At 34.9% G+C, this 19,364-nt stretch overlaps 1 protein-coding gene across 7 annotated transcripts in view; it reads left to right on the top strand.

Annotated features, from left to right (window-relative positions):
* The first annotated feature begins 6 nt into the window (after positions 1-6).
* MSH4 (mutS homolog 4) overlaps positions 7-19,364 on the top strand; it is a 24,948-nt gene continuing 5,590 nt past the window's right edge. For 3 of the 7 annotated variants that reach the window (XM_017733818.1, XM_017733816.1, XM_017733819.1), the window contains exons 1-16: positions 7-440; positions 2,038-2,202; positions 3,025-3,188; positions 5,741-5,851; positions 6,606-6,721; positions 7,351-7,524; positions 9,705-9,877; positions 10,652-10,719; positions 12,942-13,016; positions 13,416-13,480; positions 14,041-14,210; positions 15,040-15,176; positions 15,615-15,718; positions 16,553-16,677; positions 17,775-17,975; positions 19,159-19,277. In XM_017733818.1, coding sequence (XP_017589307.1) covers positions 434-440; positions 2,038-2,202; positions 3,025-3,188; positions 5,741-5,851; positions 6,606-6,721; positions 7,351-7,524; positions 9,705-9,877; positions 10,652-10,719; positions 12,942-13,016; positions 13,416-13,480; positions 14,041-14,210; positions 15,040-15,176; positions 15,615-15,718; positions 16,553-16,677; positions 17,775-17,975; positions 19,159-19,277 — 1,974 coding nt within the window. In that variant the 5' untranslated portion in view covers positions 7-433. Of the gene's footprint in view, positions 2,203-3,024; positions 3,189-5,740; positions 5,852-6,605; positions 6,722-7,350; positions 7,525-9,704; positions 9,878-10,651; positions 10,720-12,941; positions 13,017-13,415; positions 13,481-14,040; positions 14,211-15,039; positions 15,177-15,614; positions 15,719-16,552; positions 16,678-17,774; positions 17,976-19,158; positions 19,278-19,364 lie in introns of all 7 variants that reach the window. The other 4 variants (XM_017733820.1, XM_017733817.1, XM_017733821.1 and 1 more) reach the window with 4 other exon arrangements.

Raw genomic sequence — 19,364 nt, 5'->3', positions numbered from 1 at the left:
AAAGGGGAGGTACGCTCTCTGCCTTATCTCTTTCTTTATCCTCCTGGTCTCTTTGCTCGGGTCGGGTTCCGAAAAAGCTGTTAAAAGCGGTGCTTACTGAGATGGGGCAGCAGCAACTCGCAGTCATAGAGACCTTTTTTCATTTAGCCTGCCAGAACAATGGGAGTCTTTCCTTGCACTTCTTTAAATAAATCTCTCTTATTTTCTGTAGATAGTAGTAGCTGAGTTCTCTGGTGGGATCAATAAACGTGTTTGAATTGCTGCACGGTGTTTGCTTTACAGCAGAGAACTGAAACATACTCAATTGGTTATGAGTTTGGGGGTTGTGCTTGATTTGTTGGTTTTTTTGGGAGTTTAGTTGCTGTTGTTTTTTGGTTTTGTTTTTATTTTTTTCCCTAGCTTTTGAAACAGTTTTACGTGCCTGTCGTCCTCGATGTGTGGTAAGAATGTTGTGGTCCTACAATGCAATACTGCTATTTGCCATCCTTTACATAAACCTACTATCAAACTACGTATCTTGGCAGGCAGCAAAAAAAGTTAAAATTCTGGTGTTTTTAAACGAAAAGAAACTGAAAAGAGTTGGCAAGTATTTTAACGCTTGCTGCAATGAATTCTGAAGTACATATATCTCCATTATACATAAATTTGAAATTAGGTAAATGGGTTTGGGTAATATATGTACGAGTACTGAGGAATCCTAAAAAACCCCAAAACAGAATGCTAATTCGAATAGGGCATGACTTAAATGTTGGGTTTAAGAAGTACCTGTATATGGTTTGGTTCATCCGGTCTTTAAAATTACTGTTTTCCCCCTGTTATTCCAGATTTGGTACCTTCTAAGAGAAGTCTCTTCTGCCAAAATTCTGAGTGAACTTATGCCAAAATCTAAGTGAATGCTATTTTTAAAAAATTGTCAATATGCATTGCAATGCTGATGTATGCACTCTTTAAAAAGTTCCCAACCAAACAGTCTGAACTAATACTTTTATCACTTGTCACAGTTTTAAGATTAAAAAAAAAAAAACCAAACAAACAAACACAAAGAAAATCCCGCTTCATCCTCCAAAAAACCCAAACCCCAGAACCCCAGTACTGTAAATATTTTTTGTACCAGCCAACCTTGATAAAGAGTTATGCAGTTAATTGATCATCTAAAAACAGTACTGAAGTATTTTGTCTTGTGCGTCAGTTTTTAATGTAATATAAGAAACAGAAACATTTGTGCTTGCATGTTTTGTAATACCTGGAGTTTTTAAAGTTTTTAATGGTTCTGCTGTTTATATTTTCATTCATTTTCTTAATCTTAAAAAGCAGTTATCTAAACTAGATTAAGGATGTCTTCAGTCATCTCAAGAGAATTGAAAACAAGTAAATTACGTAAATAATTTATTGGAATTTAAAAGTGTTCTGAGACAAAGATATTTTGCAGGACTTAAAAAAGTAGGTAGATCTTAAATACATGTGTAAAAGAAACTGCTGTTAACAAATACATCCCAGATTACTGTATGATTTCTGAGAGTTGATCCCCATAAATTCAAAGGGTTATTGTTCCCAAGTGGTTCTCTGTTTTCGTTTATTGTCCTGTTTTTTAAAAAGAATGCTCAGCTTTAAAAAAACGGTTTTCATAAACGTATGTGCAGTTTGAGGTAATGATTTTTCAAATGATGGGCAGCTGTGAGATGAAGTTGATTTTTAGCATTCTTTCATAAATCTAGAATATTTTACAATATTAAATGATATGTAGTAAAGTGACTTCTGTTGTATTATTTCAGTTCAACAGTGTAAATTTTTTTATTGGCACTGCAGGTAATCTCATTGTAGAAAATAATCATAATAATGCAAGCTTGTTTTCAAAGCAGTCTGATTTTTATTTAATTTTATACTCTGGAGAGCTTTCATAGAATGACGTTTTGTTTGGATATCTCTATTTCTACTAATAATAAATGAAGTTTTGTAAGCTGTTTTTTGTATATTGGTTTCTGCATAAAAATTTGTTGTGGCTGTTTTCATAATTTACTTATTTCTCTCTCCCCTCAGAATCATATTTTGGGGACAAAAGTTCTTGTGTAGAAAATGCTAACACCTTGAATCTCACGAGTTCTTCTTCTGTGCGAGGCCTGAATAGCACACGTGTAGGAAAAACACCTCTCTCTTCTGGTAGATCTGTTTGCAGGAGCCATACCCCTCTTATGGGATATTCGGGTAAGATTAACAGCTCTTAGAGGAAATACTCCAACTTACATTTCTGATGTTATTTTGTTAAACATAGTTTAATTTTTAATGTGATATGTTAAGATACTAAAATAAACTCAAAATACAATGTGTTTTGTACTACAGAGGATGCTGCCAAGGAACAATACACCAACAAGAAAATACTACTTTACATACTGAGAAGATGTTTTGGTATTGCATCCTCTTGCCACTTACTTTGCATTCATGTATGAATTATCAGTGTAGTTAGAATTCAGACTTTTTTCAAATTGTCCAAAATTGAATTATATTTGTGGACGTGTGGACATGTAGTGTGGTCACTAAAGAGCCCAAATTCATGCACATCTCTAATCAGGGTTTATTTTTAGGCTTGCAATGCATTGGACATCACATGTAACATAATCCTCAAGTTTCTTGATGCAAGTTTTATGTATTTTATGTTGGCGTGTTCAGAGGTGTAGAACGCTAGTTTTTCAGAACACTTACACAGTAGCTGATGGGAGTACATTTTGCAGTGCTTCGTATGAGTAAAATGGTGTTACAGGGTGCCTTGTGATGCCTTGTGCCATGTTATATGTGCTCTATATGTGCTCATAAGTGCTCTAGTAACACAAAAGTAATGGCATTTAAAGGTAGTTCTTTCACGGTCTGACTAATCATTATCAGTTCAGTCTTTAGTGTTCTTAACAACTTAACTGATAATGATTCTTTCATGCATCATGTTTATCCTTGCTCTGTCATTTGTGGTGCTCCTCGATCAATCTTTCATTCATCTGTATTGAATGTAACTGAATATATACATCTGTTTTGCAGTTACATCCTCATCTGCAGTTTCTGCTCATACTGTTGCATCGGTTATTGTAGCTGTAGTAGAAGGAAGAGGCCTTGCCAGAGGTGAAGTAGGGATGGCCAGTATAGACTTAAAAAATCCTGAGGTGATATTATCACAATTTGCAGACAACACAACTTATGCCAAGGTATTTTATGTGCTAATTGTTGTGACTTACAGTCTTGAAAAAAACTTACGACTAATGGGAAGTTAAATTTCTAGTTTGTGGAAGAGATTTTTCAAAAGTGGAAGTAACGAGTTCTAGAAAATGTGCAGTGTTGAAAAGACTGCTGTTTTCCTTACTGTGCCTCAGATATTAAAGAAGAAAGAATGTTTTTCGAAAGAAAAACGGGCTCTCTGCAAAATACACCGTATGTGGGACTGAGATGCCTTGTTTGGAAGAGCATTGGGCAATATATGGTAGTAGAACTTGCAAGTGTTCTTCATCAGGCAAAACAACTCTGAGAACAGAACTGCATAAATGTGTGTGTGTGTGGTAATTATAGGTCTAGCTTTGGTTACTTAAATATTCCTTCTCAGTTAGAAATGAAATTCACTCAACTTATGGCCAGCACTGCATGTTCTGCATTAATTTGGTGAGTAATCTCTGGTTTATGCAGCAGCACCATTAGTGAAACATCTTTCATGGTTTTATTGTAGTTATGCATGCTAGAAAATAATGTGGCTTGTAGCATCTTTACAATATTCAAAGAAACAAAAGCTTTATTAGGACAGTAACTCGCTCTGACTCAGGATGTAAACAACCATCAAATCTGTTTACTAAAACAGATGTTGTATAATGTTTGGGGTTTCTTTGTTTTGTTTTATTTTTAAGCATTAGTGCTTTTAAAGCCTGTTCTGGTCTTAACACATAGCTACATATTGAACATCCTTTGTAACTGCCTCTCAGGCCATGGCCAGATTATACGTTGTTTTCCTGCCTTACTGTTATAAAAGCTGGCGTTTTTATTTGTACACATATGTTCCTAGTTTTCTATTTAGATTACAGAGTTCTCCATTCTGTGCTCATACCTGATACTGCACTCACCATTCAGTCAAAAGAAGAGAGATGCTAGTGTACAACTACTTTTCCCCTAATGCGGGAAACGCCCTAACAGCCTAATTTCTAGCCTTAATCTCTCACACCTTTAACAATGTGTGAAAAAATTCATGTCGCCAGAGGTTTATGTCCACAGAGGAGACAGAGGTGTCCTGTACCTTTTATTCATGAACAAAGGGAGAGGCCATGGTGCATTTCCCTATGGGGTCTCTCAAATTGTTGGAGGACTGCAGCCTCCTTTTTATCCTAATCTTCTTGGCTGCATCACCTTTGCCCATTCCGTATTGGCTGAGGTACTTGGGAGATACAGACTTCCCGATCTGCCTACTACATGTCCCCGTTAATATGCTCCCCCCTGTATAACGTATGATACATGACCGTTAAAATGAGCTGTGAGTTCACCCTGGGTGGGGGAGTTAAAATATTCATGACCCTATTGAGTCTTTGTTCTTCTCGAAGTTCAGGAGTTGAGCATGACCTTGGCTAAGCAGCAGTCCGTATCAATTAGTACCAGTTTTTAAATTGATGGTTTGTCCCGTTACTTCCTTATCTACAAGTCTTTGGCCCTATCTGCAAGCAGATTCACACAATCTGTTTGTAAAGACACAATCATGTTACTCCTTTCAACAATATTGTCTATCTGCTGATCAGCTGTTTTCTTACACTCTCAGAATCCATGCTTTGCCTAGTGATTGGTATCCAGCCTCTGCTGTATTTTCTCCTTCTTGTGCATACTTTTGTTTTTGAATGTTCTGCAGATAAATTCAGGAAAGTTTATTGTATTCTTTAAGTTCTTCAGGATTTGCTGAACTGTGATGCCACTGGAAAAAAACTTTCTAACGATTAGTAGATATGAAGGGCAGTGACAGCCCTCTCACCCCAAATGCCCTTAGATTTATTTTGTTTATTTTTTATGCTTGTTTACCTTTTCATTGTGACATCATCTGTCCCTTCTTGCGCATCCTAACTTCTAAGCAGTTAAAATATAGTCTGTTTCTTTATGTTCCTCCCTTGAGAATTTGTGAATGCTGGTATAAATGAACATAAATGCATAATGTTGTTTGTCCTTTCTTATACAGTCAACAAGTAGAAGAGCATATAGTCTACTTTAAATCTCTACAGAGGGTGTGCATAACATAAAGCTGGTAAAATACACACATTTTTAGCCATGTTAATACCGAGATGAATGTTACTAGAGGAGGTTAAAGCAAAATCAAAAACTAGTCTCAATCGAAAGATTAGTAGTATTCTGATGTTGCATTTCTTCATCATCCAGAGCACCCTTAACCTTTCAGCTGCAAGCCCAGAAAGCTGCCATCTGTTGAAATAAGTCCTTCTACCCCATCATAGCCATTGACTATAGTTTTGGATATTTCTCTCTTGCTTCAACAGCAAGCATGATTCTGTGTTCAAATAACGGGGGATAAGCTCTATATTTTGTTTATTTGTTTGTTTGTTTTTAATTTAGTTTTGTGTATATTTAGATACATATGAATTTGACTCATTAGTGTAGAAAATTTGGAACTTGAACTGATTTTAAAATACAAGGGTTCTGTATTTCATGATTGCTGTTCATTATTGTCTAAAATATTTTAGATCATATCATTTTTTAATTGAATTATTTTGAACTTTTTGTTCAGGTTATTACTAAACTCAAGATTTTAACACCGCTAGAAATAATAATGTCAAACACTGCTTGTGATGCAGGGAACACAACAAAATTGTTCAGTCTGATAACGGAGCATTTCAAGGTAAGATCTAAAATTTCTTTCGATGTTTTAGAGTTCTTGTTGATCACTTTTATAGGATGGTTGATTTGAGAGTTTTACACAACTTTTAAAATCCTCAGTGTGGACAGATTTTGTTTTCTGTGATTCTCAGGTCTAATTTTACAATGGTAACGAATAAACTAAATGCAGCTCCCATGCTGCTACTTCTAATACTGACAGTTACAGAGATAAATATATTGCTGATTAAAGCTGAAAGTCTTGAATTTGTGGCATTGAGTAATTTGAGTAATACCGAACCTAGGAAAGATACAGAAATTTTAAAAAAATGAAGTATTCTCTTTGCTTCTCCCTTGTTCTCTCAGCCTGATAAATCAATGGCGCTGATGTATCATAGAATAGGAAAAAGAACACTGTCAGGATAAAAGAGGATGAGATGAACTAGTATAAGTAATTTATGAGTATTAAAGCCTCAGAACCTTTAAAAAACTATTAATTACTACCTGAACTGCTTCATGCCTACAGAGCTGATGGCTTCTTCATGAGTGCTCTTCTACTTCCTGACCTCTCTCCTCTTTTTCTCACATAAATTACTTGTGCATCACACACCTTCAGTTACATTGACCTGCTTGTGCTAGTAAGGTAGAATGAATACTTCTATGAAGACAGATTGCAGAATCAGTTGATAGATTTCTTGGAAACAGGTATTACTAGAAAAATACAGAAGTCTCTCTGATGCAACTTTTAAAACTATTTGTTTTCATCCCTGTCTTCATAGAATGTGACTTTTACAACTGTCCAGAGAAAATACTTCAATGAAACAAAGGGTTTGGAGTACATAGAACAATTGTGTGCATCTGAATTTAGCACCATTTTCATGGAGGTCCAATCGAAGTACGTTTAAATAAGGAAAAGCATACTGTGTCCAGATAAGTTTTTAACAAAATCGTTTTATGTACTCATTACATATGTCTGTGTCGTGTTGCAAAAGTTAGAAAATCATCACAGAGCTGTCTTTTTATTTTGCCCTCCAGTGTTTCTGATATATCTAGAAATGTAAATAGAAAGCCTGTTACATAGTCGGGTGTTCTTTTGAGTTTTCACAGCTTTCCACTTTGTCTTTTTCATTCTTTCCTTAAAGATACCTTTTAAGAGCTATGATTGCCTTTCTTTCTGGCCTCAGCAAGCATTTTCCATGTATCAACAATTTTAAGTGTTGATACTTGGTGACCAGGGTCTTCAAGTCACGTGTATGTGTTGAAATATGTATGTTCACAGTACCAGCTATATAGTGTAGGCTGTCAAGTGTACAGAGGCTCAAACATTTATGAATATTTGATTTGCACGAATATATGTTCACTAGACATGGGTTTGTGCATATTTAAAATATACTGCTTTTTCAGTGCTATCAATTGCAGTAGTTGCCAAGCTGCAGTAGTGTGAATGTTATTTCTGTAGTGCACTGCTTTTGTGGCGTTTTAATAGCAGTATTCAACATTCATTAAAGATTGTTTCTTTCCAAGGTATTACTGTCTTGCAGCTGCTGCTGCTTTGCTAAAATATGTTGAATTTATTCAAAACGCCGTTTATGCTCCTAAATCGCTCAAGGTGCGTTTCCAGGGGAGCGAGAAAACAGCTATGATAGATTCGTCATCAGCACAAAATCTTGAACTGGTAATTAATAACAGAGATTCTCGGTAAGAATAGTTTTTTCAAGTTACGTTTTTATAAAGATGGATTTCACTAAGTTTCCTTGACATTTGTGTCAAAGAGCAGACCATTATATTTATTTCTATATGAGAGAACTTGCATACCATTCAGAGCTTCTAAAAAAAATATTTTGACAGAGAAATACGTTACAGTTCAGCACAATATTTCTAGCACAGGAAATCCTAAAGTGAATTGTAGAAAGAGATGATGCATAATCATCTTTACATTGCTGTGTATGCTTTAATCAGACTTAAAAATTTTATTTATGCAGAATTTCACAGGCTAGTAAATGAAGAGGCAGTATTTCTGCAAGAAGTTCCTTATGTTGGATTGAAATACCTGCATTTTACTCATTTTACGCAAGATACATGCTTCAGCCTTGAAAGGTTGTTTCGTTTTTTTAGATCTAATGGTGACAAAGAGAGTAATTTCTATACTGATGGTAATGTGCAATATGGTACTTGATTGCATGGTAGTTTTCCATATGGAGGTCAATTCTTGGAGTGCTTCCTTCATTGGGAGTTAGTTGCCTTCTAGGCAGAAGAAACTTCAAGGCTTACCTTCTCCAGACTGTTACACTTCTGGTTAGCAAGAGAAATATTTGGAACTTGCATTTTGCTGCCTGTCAGTTTCTGAGATCCACCTCTGTTTAGATGTCCACTTAACCACCCCGATATAAAAAGGGGAGCCTGGAGATTCCTCATTCTTCCAAGTACTGTTTATAAGAGCTTTCCCCCTTGGAGAGATGCAGTAGAACCACAGAATGCCTTGCATTGAAAGGTACTTTTGGAGCAATATTTTTCTGAAAAAATATTTTTCTGTTCATAATTTCACAGATGGTTTTGAGAGGAAGGTGGTTATAAGAGGAACTGAGCAACAGTAAACTGCTTTAAGTTTCTCTGGGGTTTTTTTTTAGCATTATTGATGAAGAATTTTTGCTGATCCATTGGCAAGTTTGAATCAGCCAAACATAGCTGTTTTTATTACATAGATCTTACCTCCAAAGCTGGGGTAGATACCTTTGTATTAGGTATCAACAGGTAAAAGTTAATAGTACAGGCACGCACTAGAAATACCTAAGTCAAATTTGTGTGCCAGTCTTAATTCTGGAGGAACTTGGTCTCTCTTCATTTAACTGTGCAGGGAAGTAAGTCCTCAGTTGCTTAAGGACAGGCACTGTGGATAGCCTCCCAAATGTAGAGTTCCACTTAAGCGTTGTCATGAGTTGCATGGTATGGTATATGCACCCTCAATACAACTGGGTTTGGATTTCCTCCCCTTTTTTTAAATTCTTTTGGCTATTGCTTTGCTTTTTTACGCCATGGTATTTCAGGGTGTTTCTGCTCGCTGTACCTGCCTACCTACCTACCTATCTTCGTGGTGTTTGTTTTGTGTAATTGTATCAGGTTTCTTCCTATTTGAGTTCTGGTTTAAATCAATATGTTAATATGGCCCCAGTATTTCACGGGTCTTCTTCCAGCCAATAGCAAAGAAGATTTCAGGTTTCTAAAACTGTTTAGCTGTGTAGTAGGTGTAAATATTATAGATGGCTTATTCTACACAGGTGCAATCATCCTTAAGTGTGAAACCCTGGGATATGTTACATGTAAAAGCCAAGAAGATGAAAATAGTATTTATAAATTATAAGCATGTTATTTAGTGCCTGTATTGACTGAAATAAGTTCTTTAAAAAAATAAAACCAAAGATTATTTCTCTTTTGGACTTCTAAGTATTTTAAATAATTTTCAGAAATGTATTTCAAGTAAATTGTTCTGCTTAGTATTTGTTCTCTGATTATAATTTGAAAATTTGCCTCCTTGTGTAGGGTTGATTTGTTCATTTTTTAGTTTATTTTAGTTTTGTTCATTTTAGTTTAATTGAGAGGGAAAACGTAGATGTTACCACTGTAGTAGCGATGGAATGCTACTACAAAAAATGAATAAAATGCTAAGTACAAATGTATTTCTATACTTACATAATTGAGGGCTAATATTATATTAAATTACATTGAATCTGGCTTCCTAAGGTGCTGTAGTTCATATAATATACATGGCAAACAGGGAGACACTAAGCATTCCAAAGCATGCCTCAGATTTGTAGGATACGTGACACTTGCCATCTCTTTTTTTGGTGCCTGTATTCTTCACGTCTATTTTATTTTCAAAGGAATGGTCACACACTTCTTGGTGTTCTAAATTACACTAAAACTCCCGGTGGAAGTCGAAGACTTAGATCCAATATCCTGGAACCTCTAGTTGATGCTGAAACAATTAACACAAGACTGGACTGTGTTCAGGAATTACTCCAGGATGAGGAGCTCTTTTTTGGTCTTCAAGCAGGTAGTAGTTTATTTTGTAACACCTAATATTAAATTTCTTTTTAAACATTTTTTTCTAATATAGGAAAGTATGTAGTGTGACTCAGTATGTTTTGAAAAGTATTTTTTAATGGTTTGTTAGGTGGCGTAGTGGGCACTTAATTTTTTGAAGTTATCTGTATTATCATAGTGATACACTACTCAAGTATTTTGTTTAGAAAAGTGAATTTCTCTGATAAAGTGTATAGAAGTCTGTGAGCCAATAGCCTTTTCAAAGAATTGGAGTTTGTCTCTTTACCCGTATGGCTAGGTATGCATTATGTTTGAGGTAGGCAAGCATATATAATGTATACATGAAAAAGCAAACACCTTGCTTAAGTAGTACTTCCGTATAAATATTTTTTTCCAGTTGCTTCAGGAAAACAACATATGGTCCAGAGAAAGGTAAAATACAATACCAGAATTAGTCCACATGAAGCTGGATCATATAATCTTAATCTGTATCACAAGAGAAATGATTCAATCTAAGAAAAAAAAGTATTTCTGAATTTACAGATGTCTACCTATACAATAGTCCCTGCATGCTTAGGTATAGTAAGTATAGTTACAACAAAATAATGCAGAGAGTAGCTATTTTTAACCTAGTTTTTACCATATATGTCAATAATTTGTGACAATAGAATGTAAGGAAAAGATTAGCATTAGTATAACTAAGTAACTTTGTGCTTTAAAAGAAAATACATCTTCTTACAATTTCAGTTTAATTTCTGATGTGTCCTGTACTTTTGTTTTACAGTTATCTCAAAATTCCTGGACACAGAACAACTACTTTCAGTTTTGGTACAAATTCCAAAGCAAGATACAGTATGTTTCAAAATACACCTTACAAAATCAATTATCTGTCTATAACATTCAATATATAAATGTGATATCTATAATTCATCTTAATTTATGCAAATATACTTCCAAAAATGTTTACTCTTTCATCACTTCCCACCTTTATTCTTCATAAGTATACATTTTATTCAACAGTCAGCTCAGATGAGAGAGAGGAGAGGAATTTTCTTCACATGAGCATAAATGAAAAATGTGTTTAGTGACTTACAGTCCTAGTGACTGTTAACATCTCAAAGCAAGATTACTTTTTTCATCCGACCTTCCCTCATATATCAGTCTGTATGTTAACACATGTAATACAAATACCAAAACTGAATAAATACATGTAGTTCACCAGTGGATCTTGGTTGACACCAGACCCAATAGTTAACTACAGTGAGTTTGAGGTAACTGAACCTCCACTCTGTTTCCAGTAAGAATATTGAAACCACGCTGTTCTAAGTTAACATTGGCCTACTGTGCTTGAGTTGGATATTTCTGCCACTGCTTCTGAGACTGATGATTCCTTATGTTCAGGCTTGTGTACCAGCATCTTAGATACTGACAACTCTTTCACCTCTCGGTGTCTTTTCACATGCTGATTTACCTACTTAGATAAAGGATTTGTCTAATGCTAGTTAAAGAAATCAGGCACAGACTCAAACAGGACAGTAATAAATGCAGGTAAATGTCTTTAATGACATAATCAAAATCCAGAATGTGTATTGCTCCCAGCTTTCCTTGTAGAAATGTGTAACATGAATTCATGAGTTCATCTGTATGACTAAAACTGTCACACAGAACACTTCTATGTATGCACAGGACCATGTACACCAAACCTTTTTACTGCAGTGTTTTCACTGTTGGCTGGTTCCAATATAGCAGAGCATTCATGCAATAGACATGCTTATTCAAGTGCTAGCTCAGTTGCTTTTATCAAATGCTGGATTAGGCAGTTCAGTATGTTTCATTCCTGCACTCCATAAAAATTTTCTTTGTAAACCTTCCACCAGTCAGCAGATGAGATGCACATCTGAAAAGCCTACAGTTTCAGTTACTAAATGTGTGAGTGGTGTGTTCAGCATGAGCATTCTCTCATCCTAAGGAGGCTGTCAACTGACAGTCTTGCTGAGATGTGGTACTTGAAAAATCATGTCAATGGTGAAATCATTTACTGCCTTTGGTCTTAAGTGTATCATGTGCAAAGATTCACTTTTAACACCAGTTCAGTTAAAATTCCTTTGAGAACTAGTCAAAGATCCATTCCACTACCACCTTTTCATGTATGACCACATCTGTTCTTTTGATCTCTGATTCCTTCATGGGACTTAGGCCCCATATTTATTTGGAGATTATCATTTCTCCATTCATACATTTAGCACTCTTCAGTTCTATCTTTTACAGAAAAAAACTTTATATGACTGTAAGATAAGAGATGCCCTCAGTCACAAGAGTAAGGAGATACTATATATGAGTGAGAAAAGATTTCACATGGGGCCATGCTCCTATGTTCATGTGCTTATCTATGCTTACCTATGTTATTTCCTTAAAATCCTGTTGCACAGTGCACGTGTACTGCATATGCTATGCCCTAATGTCAGCAGCAAAATTCTTCATCGTAAGCGTTAATGGGGCGTACAAAACAAGGTTGAGGGTTTCTGTGAATGAAAGATTTTGAAGAACAGTCATTATTGTGAGAAAAAATTTGAAGTATTTACTGGATTTTTTGTATTATCATGTGAGCAGATGTTTAAGGATGTACATACATTAACCAAAGAGAAATCAACCATACCTGGGTTATGTTGTGTTTAACAGCATCAATGGAAAAGGTTGTGTGCTTCATTATAACACATAATGTATTTGCTTTGAAATAGTCTACAAATTGTGTAGCACTTGTATAGAGTTAAGTGTACGTAGAAGATGAAGTTTTCACAGCTTGGGCTGGCAGGGTGTTCTTAGAGTCAGTCATTATCAGTTCAAACATAGGAAAATCTTAACTACTGATGGACAAACTATCACAGCAATGTAAAATTTAGGTAAACATTTTTTGTGCAGACACAAAGTTGTCAAAGTGAGCTTATGAAGTGTTTCAGGAATTTTCATTAAATGTATAAGCCTGTTAGTGTGAAGAATATGAGTTCTACTAGTTCTTAAGTACTTTTTAAAACAGTCATACAAATACCTCCAATATTCGGGAAATTTTTCAACAGGTTAAAACTGCTGAATCAAAAATAACTAATTTAATCTACCTGAAGCATACCTTAGAACTTGTGGAGCCTCTGAAAGTAAGCTGTCTTTTTTCTTTCTTTTTTTTTTTTTTTAAATAAAGTGCAGACCATTTTGTCCTTATTTTTATGAAGCGCAGTTTATTAAATTTCGTAGAATATCTCAAGTTGGAAGGGATCAATAAAGTAAAAAAGGAATATCAGTCACAGAACGCATAATCCCTTGATTCTTAACACCAATTAAAAATACACATTTGAGTCTAATACTGTGAAGAGCAGGATTTCTACCATTACCTGAATAATTGATTATATAACAAACATTTAACTGAAACTCCTGCTCAGATTCCACAGACTATTTACACAACTGCTGATTAGCCTCACTGAATCTGAAAACTTTCAGTCCTTGAAAAAGGCTGCAAAAAGAAGTAACTGTCATGTCCGTATTTTGATCTTCAACAGGCTGCTTTAAGAAGCTGTAGCACACAGCTGCTAAAGGCTTATTACAATTCTCTTGAAGATACAAGGTATTTATCTTAACACTTAGCTACTGTGTTAGAAACTCTCATCTCAAAAGTGCCTGTAAGATTAAAGATGTTGCATCTTTGCTCATTTATAGTTATGGGTATAGCTTATTTTTTTTGGCTAAAAGCTGATTTTAATTGTCAGAAAATCTAATTTTCAGCTAAAGAATACAGGAAAAAAGCAAGAGAGCTAGCCGTGATAGCAGAGTTGCTGCTGAACTGAACTCCCTTAGAAATAATTCTGAAAAGACAAGAGTAGTGGTTTCCTAGAGTCTCCATAATAATGCAAAAATCAAGTGTTGTGTATTTGAAAAAAATGTATATTTGAAAAATAATTTCTATCTCCCAAAGATGTAAATAGTATTTTTAGTCAGACTTTGGTATAGTCACACGTCATTCTGAGGTGAAAATAGAAATGAAATGTAGTGTTTTGTTTTAACAGTAGATAGTTTGCAGGTAGCTTCACTTATTTGTGATACTGTTACTTGTAATTTGGGGATGATGTTGCAAGTAAAAATTGTAATGTATTATGTATCTAAGTAGTGATACAAATGATATTGCAGATTTGGAATTATACTTGAAAAGATTACAACTGTAATTAATGATGATACAAGATACACAAAAGGATGTCTGAGTATGAGGACCCAGAAGTGCTATGCTGTTAAGCCTAACATCAATGAATTCCTTGACATAGCTCGTAGAACATACACAGAAATTGTTGATGACATAGCAGGTATTTCTAAACTAAAATTTTTATTTATTTGGAGTTTAAAGTACCTTGCATTTGATGTCTAGAAGTCATGTAATCATATATGTTACAACCTTATCATATGTAAAAAGTATTTAGTATTGGGATGAAATGATTGTCGTTGATAAGCAACTGAGATTCTCCATTTCTGGATAAAAACTCAGTTTTATTTTAATGAAATTGAATAATTATATGGCGATTCCTATATTCAAAGCTCCGTTAGTCCTTGTCCTCCTAAAGTGCAAAAAAAGTTGAAGGAACAGAATTACTCCACCTAAAACATTTTGCATAAAACATGTAAATCTTTCGTTTACCTTCTTCATTTAAAATATCTGAGCTCTCTGTTCTTTATATTTTAAGTAGTCTTATCTATCTGTAGACTACCTTTTAACTAAGGTATTAAGAGTTGGAAAATACAAACAAAAGGAGTTTTAGCATGATGTGGGTTACTGTGTTTTAGTAACCTTCCTGTTTATCATTATGTCAAAATAGAAGAAAAAAAATTCTTCTGAAACTGATTTCCTTGTTTTTAGTGTAAATTGTTGATCTCTAGCTAGAGGGCCATCTTAGTTTAGTCTATAATTGGAAACCTAAAAGAGTGTCAGAAACTTTAGCACCTGTCGTATGTTACAAAGTTCCTGTCTTATTCTAATTCTACGTTCATACATAGTGAAAAATACAGATGAGACTAGTTTTTTATTCCTGAAACCTTCCATTAACAGTTTCCATCTTTGTACTGGCACAAGTGTGTGGATCTGTGCTTATGTACATGCATGTATGTAATTTGGGTTAAATCTTTGTATGTGGTACGTAGGTATGATAACGCAACTTGCAGAAAAGTACAGCCTGCCAATGAAAACAAGTTTCAGCTCTGCTCGTGGATTTTTTATCCAGATGAATGCTGATTGTTCAACATTACCTAATGGCCAGCTTCCTTCAGAATTTACAAAGGTATCTGTACAAGATATGTTTTAGCATAATATATTTATATACTTTACTTAAGATATGTAATACATTAATAAAGTACACATTATACAGTAAACAACAAAAAAAATAATTTCAGTGAAGGTATTTAGAAGTAAATGAAGGTTTAATTGGGATGTTTTTATAACTACCCTATGTTCAGTTATATAATCAAAAATGTGCAAGTACATGCAATTACGTTTTGTGCAAGAATAAAGCTGTATATCTTGCTAATTGATGTCTTAAATGGAATGACTTAATGTCTTAAGACTTAATGTCTTAAGTTTCATTAAAACTTACATAGTAAAAATGAAACTGGGCACTGTTTTTTCTGTTTCCCCATATGGTTCCCAAACTGGTTTTTAGAAACTGTTTTTCTTTCTGATAGTAAGGCAAGCTCTGATTGTTGGTTTCAATTTCCTATAGATCACAAAAATGAAAAACACATATAGCTTCACTTCAGCAGATTTAATAAAAATGAATGAAAGATGTCAGGAGTCCCTGAGAGAAATATATCACATGACCTACTTGTAAGACCTGTTAAAACTAGTTAATATTTGCTAAGTACATTTATTTTCTCCAATTAACAGCTAATTGCATGGTTTTTTAAAGCTACCTTTCTGTTAAGTTATGGCTACTTTCAGAAATAGTCTAAAGCAACATTGTTCAAGTGTACCTCCTGAGACAAAAAAAACCCCCATAATGTGCATATTGTATTAAACATGATTGCAGATATATTGGCATTTATTAATAGAAGTGGTCATCATGTAAAATTTTTATGGGTGAATTATCTACACAAAATGGCACAATGAATGCATTAGTTTTGCATCGGTAATGCAGAATTGTTACTTTTAGTCAGTTCCTTTTATTTAGAATAGAACTGTCTATTTCTGTATCTTGTCCTTGCTGCATGTCACATCGCTTTCGTCTCCGATTCACAACTTAGTAAGTGTAATGTTACCTGTCAGCTGAATGGAAATTCTTTCTAGTAACCATGTAGGGGTTTTATTGACATGAAGGTCTAAGGGAATCAGAGTCACATTTCACATGTTAATAAAACATACTTGATTCCGTAGCTATATTTTTAGTTCATTCTCTGTGCGAAGCTTTCATATGAGCTGTTGGTATTAGTGGTATGTGTCTTGTGTCTGGTCAGCAGAATGTTAGCTGAGATGATGGTACAAGATCATAATTTACTACAAAGAATTTATACATTTGCTCACATCTGGTAGACATGATCGTGTTTTATGAGTGACTTTTTATCCCAATGTATGCAGTATGAACATTATAGTTCCTTTATTTCTGTCAGTTGTATAAAGTGACAGGATGCGCCATGCAACAGCTAAATCAGTGTCTTATTTCAGAATAGTGTGTAAACTACTGAATGAGATCTATGAACACATTCATTGCTTATACAAGCTGTCCGACATTGTGTCTATGCTGGATATGCTACTTTCATTTGCCCATGCCTGCACTCTTTCCGATTATGGTAAGTTTCTTCTTTGATTCTGTTATGGGCCAGATAAAGGCCCTTCCAATGGAGAATGACAAGGCTGTTTTGTCTGGTTCCATTTCTTTTTCTGCATCTCAGTACTCTTTAGGTGAGTGTCTCTCGTCTGCCGTTGCCAATTTTACGCTGATGTTCTTTCTGCTTCCATTCATTGAAATTCTGCCAGTTAGCTGCCATAAGCCTTCCCAGTCACCCTTCTCAAAATAGACAGTTTAAGCATATTCTGTTGAAAAACAGTAAGTGTATGGGCATTCTGAGTTTACGCTTTTTTCTGTTCTAGTGGCAGGAAGATAATATGAGCAGATCAGTGTTAAGTATATACTGTAAAACAAAATGCATGTCTAACTGTTTCTCTGCTTCAGTTTCTGGAACACTTTTAGACATTTTAGACATACTTCCCAACATTTTTGGAAGCAGAGTCTATTAAGGAGTCCAGGATTAAATGCTCATCTGCATATTGTTCGTCCTCTTCCCTAGCCGAGTTCTGCAATATATAAATTAGCACATTGTCTTCCATTAATTCTGATAGATAAAGTGGAGCCATGTGTAATTGATTCAGAAAAGAACCATATTCTGACGGAAATCCGTAGAGATAGTTCCAGCATTGAATGGATCTTTGTAGGTGTGGTATATTCCCAAATAATCAATATGGTAACATGTAACAAAAATAGAAGGAATGCTGCTTCCTTGTTTACCATGTAGATACAGGGTACATGTGTAGAAGTAACAGGAGTCCACGACCCTTGTACTTTATATGCTTTTAGCAGTATAAAAGAAAAATTATTAAAAATACTTCCATTCTTTGTATTTTTATTACTGGAGTCCAGCCCTATTTACTAGGGAACAAAAACACAGAATGTTAATTTAGAAGTAAAGTTTTAGTTATGGGTTTCTTTTTGTAGTCGTAAATCATAAAGGCTTGCATGGCAATCAGAATCTATACCTGAAAGTGGCTGGTAATTCTTGCCAAGAGCTCTGCTCTGCAAGAATTAACTTTATTTCAAAACATACTAGTTTAATAATGTAGAGGTTTCCATGCTAACTCCTTGGTGTTTTACATCTTTTTTCTCATTTAGTTCGTCCAGAATTTACCGATACTTTAGCAATCAAGCAGGGATGGCATCCCATTCTTGAAAAGATAGCTATGGAAAAACCTGTGTCTAACAACACGTACCTGACAGAGGGCAACAATTTTGTCATTATTACAGGACCAAATATGAGCGGAAAATCAACATACCTAAAACAGATTGCTCTCTGTCAAATTATGGCACAAATTGGTGAGTAAGAGTGTACAATATTAATCATCTTCAGCTTTTTTTTTTTTTTCTTGGTGTGGTTAAAAATACCTATAAAGTTGAATGATTTAGCTTCCAGAATAACGTTTTATCTAAATAAAATATCAACAGGTAGTTTGTAGTCCATTTGCTTCTACCAGCTCTTGCGTTGCTGACAGAGGCAGCTGTAGGGTTTTTCATCTGCCGTTGGAAACTTACGTTGGAAACTCTGTGTATCTTGAAACCTCCCCAGTCTAGAGAAGCACAGTTGCATGCTCTAGTTCTTTGGAGCACCATAACCCAATCTAGCACCCTATGCTAGATTGACAGTGAGTGTCCTTCAAGTATGCTGGTCAGACATGTGCGTTAGTCATCCAGAAGAAACAGATGACCTTGAACGTACCTAAACTACGTAGAGAAACATGTTTCGGGACAAGTACAATTAATAGATAAATAATCAACCACTTCAAATAAAAGTAGTAACAAGTACTGCAAGGTTCTGTTACTAAAGTTATAAAAGTAAACCAACTGTTTGTCAAGTCTAACTGAGACTCATTCCTATATTCAGGAATTCCTCATGACTTTTTTCTTAGAAGTAAGTCTGGTAGCACAAGTCAAAGATCTATAGAATGAAGCTACTTAGCAGTGGAGAATAAAATTTATCCATCATGTATTTGTGGGTTCAGTCCCCAGTAACTGCAAGTTCTTGAGGAATTGCTCTCAAAAACGTGAGTTTAATATGAATAAAGCAGACTGAAAAGTTTTTGGCAAAAGGTTCTTGTTCTTTTCTGTTTGGTAAAACTAATACGCTTTGAAGTCTGATAACGGCAACATAATCTTGATTTTGGGAAACAGGGATTTCTTGGGGCTAGTAAATCAGCGGACACGGAAATGTAAAACAATCCTAGAGTTTATTCTTTTTTCTGCATCCCTTTAGACTGACAAACAGCTTCAGGCATATGATTTCTTAAAAGTTTTACTGATAAGCTTCTTTAGTTATCCTATCTAGATAATAACTTTTTTCTTATAAATTAATGGTAGAACATAATCTTGCAAAACTCTGTCAAGGAAGATGCATTCTCTGCTGTGCACAGAAACCAAGCGTAAAAGCAATTTTTTGTCCCCAGAGACATATTCAGGCAAATGTCATAGAATAAGAGAAACTTGTATTTTATTTGCTTTGTAGGTTCTTATGTCCCAGCAGAGTATTGTTCTTTTCGAATCGCAGAGCAGATTTTTACCAGAATAGGTATGGATGATGATATTGAAACAAATGCATCCACGTTCATGAAGGAAATGAAAGAGGTATGAAATACAGCTATCCAGGTCCAAGGCCCATTTTTACTGTTAAGGCAGTAGAAATTGTACTACTATATTTCCACTGAAAGAGTG

The sequence above is a fragment of the Corvus brachyrhynchos genome, unplaced genomic scaffold, assembly GCF_000691975.1.
Source record: "Corvus brachyrhynchos isolate BGI_N302 unplaced genomic scaffold, ASM69197v1 scaffold514, whole genome shotgun sequence".
Classification (NCBI taxonomy): Eukaryota; Metazoa; Chordata; class Aves; order Passeriformes; family Corvidae; genus Corvus; species Corvus brachyrhynchos.
This window is presented reverse-complemented; position numbering and strand designations above follow the sequence as displayed.